Source organism: Carcharhinus amblyrhynchos, chromosome 35 (assembly GCF_965287045.1).
Source record: "Carcharhinus amblyrhynchos chromosome 35, sCarAmb.v2.hapA, whole genome shotgun sequence".
In the NCBI taxonomy this organism is placed as follows: domain Eukaryota; kingdom Metazoa; phylum Chordata; class Chondrichthyes; order Carcharhiniformes; family Carcharhinidae; genus Carcharhinus; species Carcharhinus amblyrhynchos.
The window spans coordinates 15,813,931-15,827,880 of NC_137358.1; the positions used below are offsets into that span (position 1 = coordinate 15,813,931).

The following is a 13,950-nucleotide window of genomic DNA, read 5'->3' on the forward strand; positions in this document are numbered from 1 at the left end:
TTAAAAAAAAAATCTGGAATTAAGAATCTACTGATGACCATTGTTGATTGTCAGGAAAAACCTATCTGGGAAATCTGCCATTCTTACCTGGTCTGGCCTACATGTGATCCACAGCAATGTAGTTGATTCTTAACTGCCCTCAGGCAACTAGGGATGGGCAATAAACGCTGGCCAGCCAGCGATGCCCATGTCCCACGAATGAATGAAAAATAATGTTATTGTAAGACTCATGGAAGTCTTTCTATGCACCAGTAATAAAAATGCAAAATATTTTCATTATCTCCTGAAATCCAACTGTGTTAATTGCTCTCTCGCTAATAGGTTATCCGACTCGAAGGTAACACATAGTTTCAGGGGATGTTTCCCAAGTTTTGTTGGGTCTAACGTTGGATGTTGGCTGAGGTTTAACCCCTCTCTTTTCTGTCAGTGAGACATAATGGACGTGATACGCAGGGAGATGTGATACCAATTCAAAGATGTATGGGTCAGATTTGCCATGCTCGGTTGCCTCTTAGTGTCAGGGGGACTAGCAGGGTAAATGGGTTGGGGTTATGGGGATGGGTGGAATTGTGATCAGTGCAGACTCGATGGGCTGAAAGGTCTTTTTCTACTGTATGGATTCTGTGCTTCTAAGGGGGGGGTTCAGGGTATTGAATTTGATGATCAGCCATGATCAAGATGAGTGGTGGAGCAGGCTCAAGGGGCAGAGTGGCCTACTCCTGCTTCTATTTTCTATGTATCTATGTTTGAAGGAAAGGCGTTGGTGAAGGTGAGCTGCTGGATTGGTACCGAGATACCAGTGAAAGCAGAGGGCCTGGCACTGTCCTTCGGAGTGCCCCAGGGGTTGGTGCTGGGGCCTCAGCTTTTTACCATTTATATAGATGATCTGGAGGAGGGAACCGAGTGTAGGGTGTCAAAATTTGCTGATGACACCAAGATTGGGGGAATGGCAAATTGTGCGGAGGGTGTGGAGAGTCTGCAGAAGGATCTAGATAGGCTGGGCGAATGGGCCAGGAAATGGCAAATGGAATTTAATGTTGGCAAGTGTGAGGTGGTCCACTTTGGTAGGAATAATGGTAGGAAGGACTATTACTTACGTGGAGAAAAACTGCAGCAGGCGACGGTGCAGAGGGACCTCGGGGTCCTTGTGCATGAGTCGCAAAAACCCAGCTTGCAGGTGCAGCAGGTGGTCAGGAAGGCGAATGGGATGCTGGCCTTCATAGTGAGGGGGATTGAATATAAAAGTAGGGAGGTCTTGCTGCAGCTGTATAGGGCATTGGTGAGGCCGCAGCTGGAGTTCTGTGTGCAGTTTTGGGCGCCGCACCTGCGCAAAGATATTTTGGCCTTGGAGGGAGTGCAGAGGAGGTTTACTAGGCTGATGCCGGAGTTGAGGGGGTTGAGCTATGAGGAGAGGCTGAATAAACTAGGCTTGTACTCGTTAGAGTTTAGAAGAATGAGGGGAGATCTCATTGAGATGTATAAGATGATGAATGGGATGGATAGGATAGAGGTGGAGAGACTCTTCCCGCTCAAAAAAGACAGGAGGACTAGAGGGCACAGCCTCAAGATAAAGGGGGTGCGGTTTAGAACGGAGTTGAGGAGGAACTTCTTCACTCAAAGGGTGGTGAATCTCTGGAACTCTCTGCCCGTTGAAGTGGTGGAGGCTGCCTCGCTAAATATTTTTAAGACGAGGGTTGATGGGTTTTTGATAAGAGAGGGGATTAAGGGTTATGGGGAGAGGGCGGGAAAGTGGAACTGAGCCGCGACAGATCAGCCATGATCTTATTGAATGGCGGGGCAGGCTCGAAGGGCTAGATGGCCTACTCCTGCTCCTATTTCTTATGTTCTTATGTTCTTATTATGAGATGGTTAAGAGGAAGTTAAAGAGAGATGTTCAAGATTATGGAGGGTTTTCTCAGAGGAGTTAGGGAGAAACTGTCCCGAGGATTGATAACCAGAGGGCACAGGTTTCAGATAATTGTCAAGAGAGCCAGGAGGTGACTTTCTTTTCCCAGTGAGTTGTTGTGGTGTGATAGGATGGAGACACTAGGAACTTTTAAAAAGGAATTGGATAAATATGTGAAGGGGAGAAATCTGTAGGGTGGTGGGAAAAGAGGGGTGGCAGTGGGAATAACTGAACAATTCCTTCAAACTTTGCAAGTTTTGAAATGCTTCTCTCTGTACAGATGTCCACATCATTATATCAGAGAGAGCAGTGATCTGGTGTCAGTATCAAACACTCCCAGTACAGGTACTGCACGGGGTTAGATACAGAGTAAAGCTCCCTCTACACTGTCCCCATCAAACACTCCCAGGACAGGTACAATATAGGGTTAGATACAGAATAAAACTCCCTCTACACTGTCCCCATCAAACACTCCCAGGACAGGTACAACACAGGGTTAGATACAGAGTAAAGCTCCCTCTACACTGTCCCCATCAAACACTCCCAGGACAGGTACAGCACAGGATTAGATACAGAGTAAAGCTCCCTCTACACTGTCCCCATCAAACATTCCCAGGACAGATACAGCACGGGGTTAGATACAAAGTAAAGCTTCCTCTACACTGTCCCCCCATCAAACACTCCCAGGACAGATACAGCATGGGGTTAGATACAGAGTTACGCTCCCTCTACACTGTCCCCATCAAACACTCCCAGGACAGGTACAGCACGGGGTTAGATACAGAGTTACGCTCCCTCTACACTGTCCCCCCATCAAACACTCCCAGAACAGGTGCAACATGGGGTTGGATACACAGTAAAGCCTCCATCACACTGATCCCATCATACACTCCTGGGACAAATACAGCACAGGGTTAGATACAGAGTACAGCTTCCTTTACACTGTCCCCATCAAACACTCCAAGGATAAGTACAGCATAGGGTTAAGTACAGAGTAAAGCTCCTTCTACACTATCCCCATCAAACAATCCCAGGATAGGCACCACACCGGGTTAGGTACAGAGTGAAACTCCCTCTATACTGCCCTATCAAACACTCCCAGGACAAGTACAGCACGGGGTTAGAGAAAATCTCCTTCTATACTTTATCTGAGCAGAACAAGTAGAGAGAAAATGTTCCCGTTGGCGGGAATTTTGAGAATTGAAGGATATTGATTTGAGGCAATTGGCAAATGAAGCAAAGGCGTGATGAGGAATAATGTTTTTACCCAGTGCCTGACTGGACCTCAGCTACACAAGATGAGGGATGTTGGAGACTGACCCATTTGTAGCTTCCAACAGGGAATTGCATAATTATTGGAACAAAAAAAATGTTGAGAGCTACAGGAAAAGAGCGTGAAGTGGGACTGGCTGAATTGCTCTTACAGGGAGCCAGCACAGACGTGATGGGCCAAACAGCCGCCTTCTGCTGTAACCATTTTAGAGCCCTCTCAAAGAGCTGACACAGACACAAGGGACTGAATGGCCTGTTACTCAGCTGAATGATATGCTGTGATTCTGTGTAAGTGTGTGGTCACTCCCTCAGCTCTGCACATCAGAATGTTTGTTGAGCACGCAAAAACTCTGAACTGCAGCAACTGTTGAGGAGGATGGTGATATGTTATTTGTCATTTATATTAATGATTTGAATGAGAATATAGGAGGCATGGTCCGTAAGTTTGTAGATGACACTAAGATTGGTGGCACAGTGACAGTGAAGAAAGTTACCTCCAATTGCAATGGGATCTTGATCAATTGGGCCAGTGAGCTGGCGAATGGCAGATGGAGTTTAATTTAGACAAATGCGAGGTGATGCATTTTGGTTGATTGAACCAGGGCAGGACTTACTCAGTTAATGGTAGGGTGCTGGGGAGTGTAATAGAACAAAGAGACCCAGGGATACATGTTCATAGCTCCTTGAAAGTGGAGTCATAGGTGGACAGAGTGGTGAAGAAGGCATTCGGCATGCTTGGTTTCATCGGTCAGAACATTGAATACAGGAGTTGGGACGTCTTGTTGAAGACATTGGTAAGGCCACACTTGGAACACTGTGCAATTCTGGTCACCCTATTATAGAAAGGATATTGTTAAGCTAGAAAAAGTGCAGAAAAGATTTACTAGGATGCTACTGGGACTTGATGGATTGAGTTATAAGGAGAGGCTGGATAGACTGGGACTCTTTTCTCTGGAGCGTAGGAGGCTGAGGGGTGATCTTATAGAGGTCTATAACATAACGAGGGGCACAGATCAGCTGGATAATCAATATCTTTTCCCAAAGGTAGGGGAGTCTAAATCTAGGGGGCATAGCTTTAAGGTGAGAGGGGAGAGATACAAAAGTGTCCAGAGGGGCAATTTTTTCACACAGAGGGTGGTGAATGTCTTGAACAAGCTGCCAGAGGTAGTAGTAGAGGCGGGTACAATTTTGTGTTTTAAAAAGCATTTAGATAGTTACAGGGGTAAGATGGGTATAGAGGGATATGGGCCAAATGCGGGCAATTGGGATTAGCTTAGGGGTTTTAAAAAAAAAGTGTGGCACGGACAAGTTGGGCCGAAGGGCCTGGTTCCATGCTGTGAACCGCTATGACTCTGTATTTCGGGAGGACAGTGACTGATGGAACAGGCAGACTCACAGCAGATTAACCAGATCAGGTGGCACTTTGGCACAGTGGGTAGCACCGTGCAAGAGGCCCGGCTTTGATTCCCGGCTTGGGTCACTGTCTGTGTGGAGTCTGCACGTTCTCCCCGTGTCTGCATGAGTTTCCTCCGGGTGCTCCAGTTTCCTCCCACAGTCCGAAAGACATGCTGGTTAGGTGCTAAATTCTCCCTCAGTGTACCCGAATGCGGTGACTAGAGGATTTTCACAGTAACTTCATTGCAGTGTTAATGTCAGCGTGCCTGTGACACTAACAAGTAAACTTTAAACTTAAAAACTAACCAGATACGTGTCAGGTGGTGCATTTTGATAGGAAAGGTGTGTAAACCATATGATGACAGTTCCAATGTAATGCAGAGACAGAGAGGTGTATACATGGCGCATAAGTACAGGTGCTGGGAAGGAGGCAGGCTAAGTTGAGAAAGCTGTTAGGTAAAACGTATGGATCCTTCTCTTCATAAAGAGTAGAAAAACAAGGAACTTGTGCTAAACTTTTATAGACCACACGCTCTCAGCTAAGGTGGTGCCAAATTCTGGGCACCGCACTGTGGGAGGGATGCCTAAAAAAGAGTAAAGTTTATTTATTAGTCACAAGTAGGACAGGAAGCGGGAGATTTACTAGAATTACAGTAGGAATGAAAGGAATTCAGTTACTGGAAGAGGTTCGAGGGTCTGAGGTTGTCTTCCCGTCAGTAAGGATAATGACCCAAGCCGGGAATTGAACCCGCGTCCCTGGCGCTGGATCAGTTCTGGCCTCGGGTGAACTGCCCCTTAGTATCAGGGGGTTAGCAGGGTAAATACGTGGTGTTACAGGGATAGGGCCTGGGTGGGATTGGTATTGGTGCAGACTGGATGGGCCGAATGGCCGTCTCCTGCACTGTAAGGATTCTGTGAATTTTTATTTGACGTTGACAGGAGGGTTGGTAACTGGAGGAGAAGGATTTAGGGTGGGGTTCTCCAGCCATGCCTCAAAACTGGAGAGTCCTGCCCAAAGTCAGTGGACCTTTGAATGGTCCGTCTGTCTGTCCATTCCCCACCCCCATCTCCACACACAATTCCCATGGCAAAGAGACAAAAGAGATGAGGTGAAACCTTCTACAGAGTCAGCACTTATGACCAGGAACGCACACCATGTGAAAGAGATAATGAGCGGAATTTTACCAGCCCATCTGCCTGAGGTTTGTACGATTCTGCCCAAGACCAACAGAGAATGTCTTTCTCCGAGCCTTGCCCAGCCCTGGAATCGGGGTGGGTGTGCCAGTAAAATTCTGGCCAATAACTTTCTCAAGGGAACCAGACGAAAGGAGAAACTTGCAGGGAAAAAGCAGGAGCATGGGGCTAATTTGATAGATTTTGCATACAGCAGAGGCACAATGGGCTGAATGGCCTCCTCTTGTGCTTGTATCATTCTGTGATGCAATGGAGTTGTGCAGATGGGTGCACGGTGTCACAAGAAAGTGAACTGAACCAAACAGTGTTGGGCGTGGGGAAGAGCGAGGGCTCAACAAAGATAGAGTGGAATGGAGGAAGTGACATCCGGTTGGATGGAGCCTTGGTCAAGCTCTAACTGGAGAAAACCACACCCCAGGAAGGAATTGTTAATGGTGGAGGGAGTGCAGTGCAGGCTCAACAGAATGATCCTGGGGTTAAACGGATTTGAACGCGAGAAGGGCTTGTAATGTTTGTGTCTGCGCAGGCACAGCAAGCAATAAGGTAGGCAAATGGTACATTGGCCTTCATTGCAAGAGGCCTTTGAGTACAGGAGCAAGGCTGTCTTGCCGCACAGGATCTTGGAGTATTGTGTACAGTTTTGATCTCCTTTATCCAAGAAAGGATATACTTACCTTAGAGGAAGCCCAGCAAAAGTTCACCAGATTGATTCCTGGGATGGCAGGTTTGTCGCACTGGGTCCTGTATTCACTGAAATTTAGAGAGGGTCAAATTGAAATGTATAAAATTTATTTATTCATTAGACACGAGTAAGCTTACATTAACAATGCAGCAAATTTACTGTGAAAATCTCCTAGTCGCCACACTCCGTTACAACTGAGGGGGAATTTAGCACAGCCAATGCACCTAACCAGCAAATATTTCATAGCACCCCTACAGTGCAGAAGGAGACCATTTGGCCCATCGAGTCTGCACTGACCCAGACCCAGACAATCCCATCCAGGCCCTATCCCCATAACCCCATGCATTTATCCTGGTTAATCCCCCTGACACTAAGGGGCAATTTAGCACGGTCAATCTACCTAACCCACACGTCTTTGGACTGCGGGAGGAAACTGGAGCACTCGGAGGAAACCCATGAAGATGCGGGGAGAATGTGCAGACTCTGCGTAGACCCAAGCCAGGAATCGAACCCAGGTCCCTGGAGCTGTGAGGCAGTAATGCTAACCTCTGTGCCACTGTGACAGGACTGGACAGGCTGGTTGCAGGAATGATGTTTCCTTGCACTGGGGATTCTAGCGCAAGGGGGCCACAGTCTCAGGATATGACCATTTAGGACTGAGATGAGGAGAAGCATCTTCACTCAGAGGGTAGTGAACCTGTGGAATTCTCTCCTACAGAAAGCTGTGGAGACCAAGTCACCAAATATATTTAAGAAGGAAATAGGTTTCTAGACACTAAAGGACTCGTGGGGAATGGAGAGAGAATGGGAGTGTGGCATTGAGTTGGAGGATCAGCCATGGTCATATCTATAGAAATATTGCATTCCAATAACTGGCAACCAGAGACTCACTACAGTGGATGTTTATTAACAGTTGTCGAGCAACTCTAACCTGCTGTGTGTCTGATCGCGCTCTGGGAGAACTTCCCCTGCCTCCAACACGTGACCCGTTTTGTACCCACGTCATTCCAACATCCACATGAGCACAAGGTCTACAGCTTCCCTGTTTAAGTCAGGACAAATGGCAATCCTGAGGTGTAACAGCCAGAAATATAAAATATTACAACAATTAAAGAGGGCTAACGGCATGTTACTTGATTTGATTTGATTTATTATTGTCACATGTATTAGCATACAGTGAAAAGTATTGTTTCTTGCGCGCTATACAGACAAAGCATACCATTCATAGAGAAGGAAAGGAGAGAGTGCAGAATTTAGTGTTACAGTTATAGCTAGGGTGTAGAGAAAGATCAACTTAATGCAAGATAGGTCTATTCAAAAGTCTGATAGCAGCAGGGAAGAAGCTGTTCTTGAGTCGGTTGGTACGTGACCTCAGACTTTTGTAGCTTTTTCCCCAAAGGGAAAAGGTGGAAGAGAGAATGTCTGGGGTGTGTGGAGTCCTTAATTATGCTGGCTGTTTGGCCGAGGTAGCAGAAAGTGTAGACAGAGTCAATAGATGGGAGGCTGTTTTGCGTGATGGATTGAGCTACATTCATGACCTTTTGTAGTTCCTTGTGGTGTTGGTCAGAGCAGGAGCCCAGACCAAGCTGTGATACAACCAGAAAGAATGCTTTCTATTGTGCATCTGTAAAAGTTGGTGAGAGTCGTAGCTGACATACCAAATTCCCTTAATCTTCTGAGAAAATAGAGGCGTTGGTGGGCTTTCTTAACTATAGTGTTCCTTAACTATAGGCATTGGGGTCCAGGAGAGGTCATTGATGATCTGGGCCCCTAAAAACCTGAAGCTCTTGACCCTTTCTACTTCATTTCCATTGTTGTAGACAGGGGTAGGTTCTCCTTTACACTTCCTGAAGTTGATGATAGTCTCCTTCATTTTGTTGACATTGAGGGAGAGATTATTGTTGCCGCACCAGTTCACCAGATTCTCTATCCCATTCCTGTAGTCTATCTTGACATTGTTTGAGATCCAACCCACTACGGTGGTGTCATCAGCAAACTTGAAAATTGAATTGGACGGGAATTTGGACGCATGGGCATAGTTGCATAAGGAGTATTGTATGGGGCTGAGAACACAGCCTTAAGTAGGGAGGTCTTGCTGCAGCTGTATAGGGCATTGGTGAGGCCACAGCTGGAGTACTGTGTGCAGTTTTGGGCGCCGCACCTGCGCAAGGATATTTTGGCCTTGGAGGGAGTGCAGAGGAGGTTTACTAGGATGATACCGGAGTTGAGGGGGTTGAGCTATGAGGAGAGGCTGAATAAACTAGGCTTGTACTCGTTAGAGTTTAGAAGAATGAGGGGAGATCTCATTGAGACATATAAGATGATGAATGGGATGGATAGGATAGAGGTGGAGAGACTCTTCCCGCTCAAAAAAGACAGTAGGACTAGGGGGCACAGCCTCAAGATAAAGGGGGGGAGGTTTAGAACGGAGTTGAGGAGGAACTTCTTCACTCAAAGGGTGGTGAATTTCTGGAATTCTCTGCCCGTTGAAGTGGTGGAGGCTGCCTCGCTAAATATTTTTAAGAAGCGGGTTGATGGATTTTTGATAGGAGAGGGGATTAAGGGTTATGGGGAGAGGGCGGGAAAGTGGAACTGAGCCACGACAGATCAGCCATGATCTTATTGAATGGCGGGGCAGGCTCGAAGGGCCAGATGGCCTACTCCTGCTCCTATTTCTTATGTTCTTATGTTCTTGTGGGGCACCATTGTGGAGGAGGTGGTGTTGCCTATCCTTACTGGCCTGTGAGTTAGGAAGTTCAGGATCCAGTCGCAGTGGGAGGAACCGAGCCCCAGGCCATGGAGTTTGGAGATGAGTTTTGTGGAAATAATAGTGTTGAAGGCTGAGCTGTTGTCAATAAATAGGAGTCTGACATAGATGTCCTGTTATCTAGGTGTTTCAGGGTTGAGTGCAGGGCCAGAGAAATGGCGTCTGCTGTGGACGCGATAGGTAAACTGTAGTGGACCCAGGTTGTCCAGGAGGCTGGAATTGATTCGTGCCATAACTAACTTTTCGAAGCACTTCATAATGATGGATTATCAGAGCCACCGGCTGTTAGTCCTTAAGGCATGTTGCTTAGTTTTTCTTTGGTACTGGGAACCAATCTCTCCTCATACATCAGTCCTGCGATCCCAGGAATCAGCCTGGTAAACCTTTGCTGCACTCCCTCTACGACAAGAACATCCTTCCTCAGACAAGGAGACCAAAACTGCACAGAATATTCCAGATATGGCCTCGCCAAAATCTCATATAACTACAGCAAGACATCCCTGCTCCTGTACTCTTGCTATGAAGGCCAACATACCATTTGCTTTCTTTATTGCCTCAACATTCATTGAATCCCTACAGTGCAGAAGGAGGCTATTCAATCAATCGGGTCTGCACTGACAACAATCCCACTCAGGCCCGATCCCCATAACCCCACATATTTACCCTGCTAATCCCTATAACCTACACATTCTGCGACACTAAGGGGCAATTTTTAGCATGGACAATACACCACACATCTTTGGATCTTTGCCTGCTGCACCTGCACGTTTCCCTCCAGTGAACTGGTGTACGAGGACACCAAGATCTCGTTACACGTTCCCCTCTCTAAATCTACAGCCGTTCAGGTAATAATCTACCTTCCTATTATTGCTACCAAAGTGGATAATCTCACATTTATCCACGTTGTATTGCACCTGCCATGCATTTGCCCACTCACTCAACTTGTCCAAATCACACTCTGCATCCTCGTCACAGCTCACTCTCCCACCCAGCTTTGTGTCATCTCCAAATTTTAAGATATTACATTTAGTTGTCCCTCCTAAATCATTAATATAAATCACGAACAGCTGGAGTCCCAGCATTGATCCCATGGTACCCCACTAGTCACTCGAGTTTATCCCTATTCTTTGTTTCCTGTCTGCCAACCAGTTTTCTACCGTCTCAATACACAGCCCCCAATCACACGCGCCTTAATTTTACACAGGAATCTCCTTCCTGTGTGGACTTTGTCAAAAGTCTTTTGAAAGTGCACATAAACCACATCCACTGGCTCCCCCTCATCAACTCTACTAGCTCCATCCTCAAAGACTTCTGGAGATTTGTCAAACATGATTTCCTTTTTGTAAATCGATGCTAACTCTGTCCAATCCTGCCACTGTTTTCTAAGTGCTCTGCTATTAAATCTATGATTATTGATTCTAGAATTTTTTCCAATACCAATGTCAGGATGACTGCTCTATAATTCCCTGCTTCCTTGCTACCTCCTTTTTTAAACAGTAAGGTTATATTAGCGACCCTCTAATCTGTAGGAATCGTTACTATGAAAATCCCCTAGTTGCCACACTCTGGTGCCTGTACGGGTGCAGTGAGGGAGAATTTAGCATGGCCAATGCACCTAACCAGCACAGAATTTTCATGGTAATTTCATTGCAGTGTTAATGTAAGCCTACTTGTGACTAAAAAATAAACTTTACTTAGTATTTTAACTGTGGGAGGAAACTGGAGCACCCGGAGGAAATGCATGCAGACAAAGGGGGAACATGCAAACTCTGCACATTCAGTGACCCGAGGCCAGAATTGAATCTCGGTCCCTGGCGCTGAGGGGGCAGCAGTGCTAACCACTGTGCCATTGTACCGCCCATGCATTAGGGTGCATGAGTCAACCAAACAAGGTTCAAGGGCTATGTGATGAATTAGTCTACAAATGGACTATTTTTTAAAGGGGTGGGTGGAGAGGTGATGAGTAATTGTCATCTGCAGTTGCCCACTCAGTATTCTGCACATTGTAAATAGTATCCACAGGGATATCCACTGCTTGCTGAAGTCCAGGACTGAGAAGTTCAAGTCAGGCAATACTGACCTATACAAGAAATGATGTGGAGATGCCGGCATTGGACTGGGGTAAACACAGTAAGAAGTCTCACAACACCAGGTTAAAGCCCAACTGGTTTATTTGATAGTAAACCCACAAGCTTTTGGGGCTTGCCCCTTTGTCAGGTGCGTGGACACGGTCGCACTGCTGCTTCACAGCTCCAGGGTCCTGGTTTCGATTCCCGGCTTGGGTCACTGTCTGTGTGGAGTTTGCACGTCCTCCTCGTGTCTGCGTGGGTACTCAGGTTTCCTCCCACAGTCCAAAGATGTGCAGGGTTAGGTTGATTGGTCATGCTAAGAAATCGCCCCTTAGTGTCCAGGGATGCTTAGGTTAGAGGGATTAGTGGGTATAATATGTAGGGATAGCGGGTAGGGCCTGGGTGGGATTGTGTTCGGTGCAGACTCGATGGGCCGAAGGGCCTCTTTCTGCACTGTAGGGTTTCTATGATTCTGTGGTCGAACTGAGTGGCAGTTTGGGCTTGAGAGAGGGGCTGAATGAGCTTCTGTTTCCCTGTATCTACGATTGATTTCTTCTTTATTTTTCAAGCTGGCAAGTGGAACCAAGGATGCTAACAAGTCAGTTTACCAGGAAATGGGCCATGGACACAGCGCCGCTTCGGGTAAGCCTGGCCCCCTGTTACGAAGAGTGGGAGGGGAGGTGGTTGATCTCTCTGAGAACTAACACTCAAAGAGAAGTACCTCCTTTCATAAAGTGAGTGTGCAAAGGGTGAATATCTGCACTTCAGCAACTTTTAGTGGTTAAATCAAAATATCTTCCTGAGGCTGTCTCTGTAAAAGTAACACTTCATTTATCTAACTAACAGGAACAGGTTAACTAAACTATTAACAAAGCAAAAAAAAATTCTAATGGAATGCTGTTTAGATAATTACAGTTCCCATTTATTAACCAAAAATAGAATCCTTAGTCACTCTTAGAATTTCAACTAGGCTTGTTGTCTTCCGGAATCTTCTGTCTTCTTTGCTGATTTCTATCGTCTTTACGATTGAGATGAGGCTCTCTTTTAAGACATAAATGTGGCTGTTATGCTGGCAGAGACAGTTGCTGGTTTTGTCTCTCTCTCAAGCTGTGAACTGTGGCAGAGACAGTTGTTGACCGGTTCTCTGGAGCTGGGGGCCTGAGCTCTTATTCCTCTGATGACATACCAAAATCCCACAATATGATTGGTTTGCAAGTTACCAAAGCGTCGAATTCAAATCTGATAGGCTGCTGCTATTCAAATGCCTAGTTTAAACTGATTGGTTAAAATTAAAAAATAAACCGTTCCCTAGCCTCGCAATACGATGTTTCAATCTGTGTGCTCTGTATACTGCATTTTGCACCTGCATCACTTTTAAAAGCACAATTTTTTTTAACAGGAAATTCTTTCTCCTCTGAGCATTTTTCAACTTTTTTTTACAATTGTATAAACATCAAATCCTAACATTCTACTCAACTTCGCAGTGGGTAGCACAGTGGTTAGCACTGTTGTCTCACAGCGCCAGGGACCCAGGTTCGATTCCCAGCTTGGGTCACTGCCTGTGTGGAACTTGCATGTTTGCCCCATGTCTGCGTGGGTTTCCTCTGGGTGCTCCGGTTTCCTCCCACATGAAGATGTGTGGGTTAGGTGGATCGGAGTAAAAAGTCTGACAACACCAGGTTTTAGTCCAACCGATTTATTTGATAGTAAACTCACAAGCTTTTGAGGGGACTCCCTCTTCGTCAGGTGAATCGCCCATGCTAAATTGCCCCTTAATGTCCCAGAATGTGTAGGTTAGAGGAATTAGTGGGTTAATTGTGTGGGGATAAGGCCTGGGGTAGGATTGTGGTTGGTGCACACTCAATGGGCCGAGTGGCCTCCTTCTGCACTGCAGTATTTCTATGATGATTTCTATGACCACCACCCCCCCCCCGCCCCACATTGCAGCTATCCGCAGCGAGAGGACCTGTCTTGGTGGTAATGTACTTTTTTTTACCCCTTCAGACATCAGAGCTGCCCAGTGCAATGGTGACCAGAGGCCACACATCGCGAGGGGAGCGAATGCTTGGGCCAAGTGTCTCTGCGCTACAGGGGGAAAGCAGGAACTGGGACATGCATTCCGACAGTCCGATATGGAGCCAGTTGCGCAGCAGAATGCAAACCCGGGGGCGGTCCGATACGGTGGAGACCCGAGGAAAGACTGTGGCAACAAAAGGTGAACGGTCTGAACTTACTGGTGGCGAATGTAACCTTTATGGTACAAATCCTCCGAGTCATTTACTCAGCACGATCAGTAATCAACTGAAAAGTTAATAAGATAGCTCCACATGTGGACGTTGTACAGAGGTTTAGAACTGCTAACCCTGGTTGCACGTGGGAGTGGCACAGTGGTTCGCGCTGCTGCCTCATAGCGCCAGGGACCCAGACAGGGTCACTGTCTGCGGGGGTTTGCACGTTCTCCCCGTATTTGCGTGTGTTTCTTTCGGGTGCTCCAGTTTCATCCCACACTCCAAAGGTGTGCAGGTTAGGTGGATTAGCCATAGAAAATGCGTGAGGCTATGGGAATAGAGGAGAGTGATCCTGAGTAAGATGCTTTTTCAAAGACTCGGTGCCTCGATAGGTTGGAAGATCTCCTGCAGCACCATAGGGATTCTATAAGAGCAGG

The 13,950-nt window shown here is 46.6% G+C and overlaps 1 protein-coding gene across 1 annotated transcript in view; it reads left to right on the forward strand.

Annotated features, from left to right (window-relative positions):
• Positions 1-13,950, forward strand: part of LOC145361538 (uncharacterized) — a 99,240-nt gene that overhangs the window by 25,726 nt on the left and 59,564 nt on the right. The window contains exons 4-5 of the mRNA XM_080217360.1: positions 11,855-11,927; positions 13,290-13,500. Of these exons, the coding sequence (XP_080073486.1) occupies positions 11,855-11,927; positions 13,290-13,500 (284 nt within the window). The remainder of the gene's footprint in view (positions 1-11,854; positions 11,928-13,289; positions 13,501-13,950) is intronic.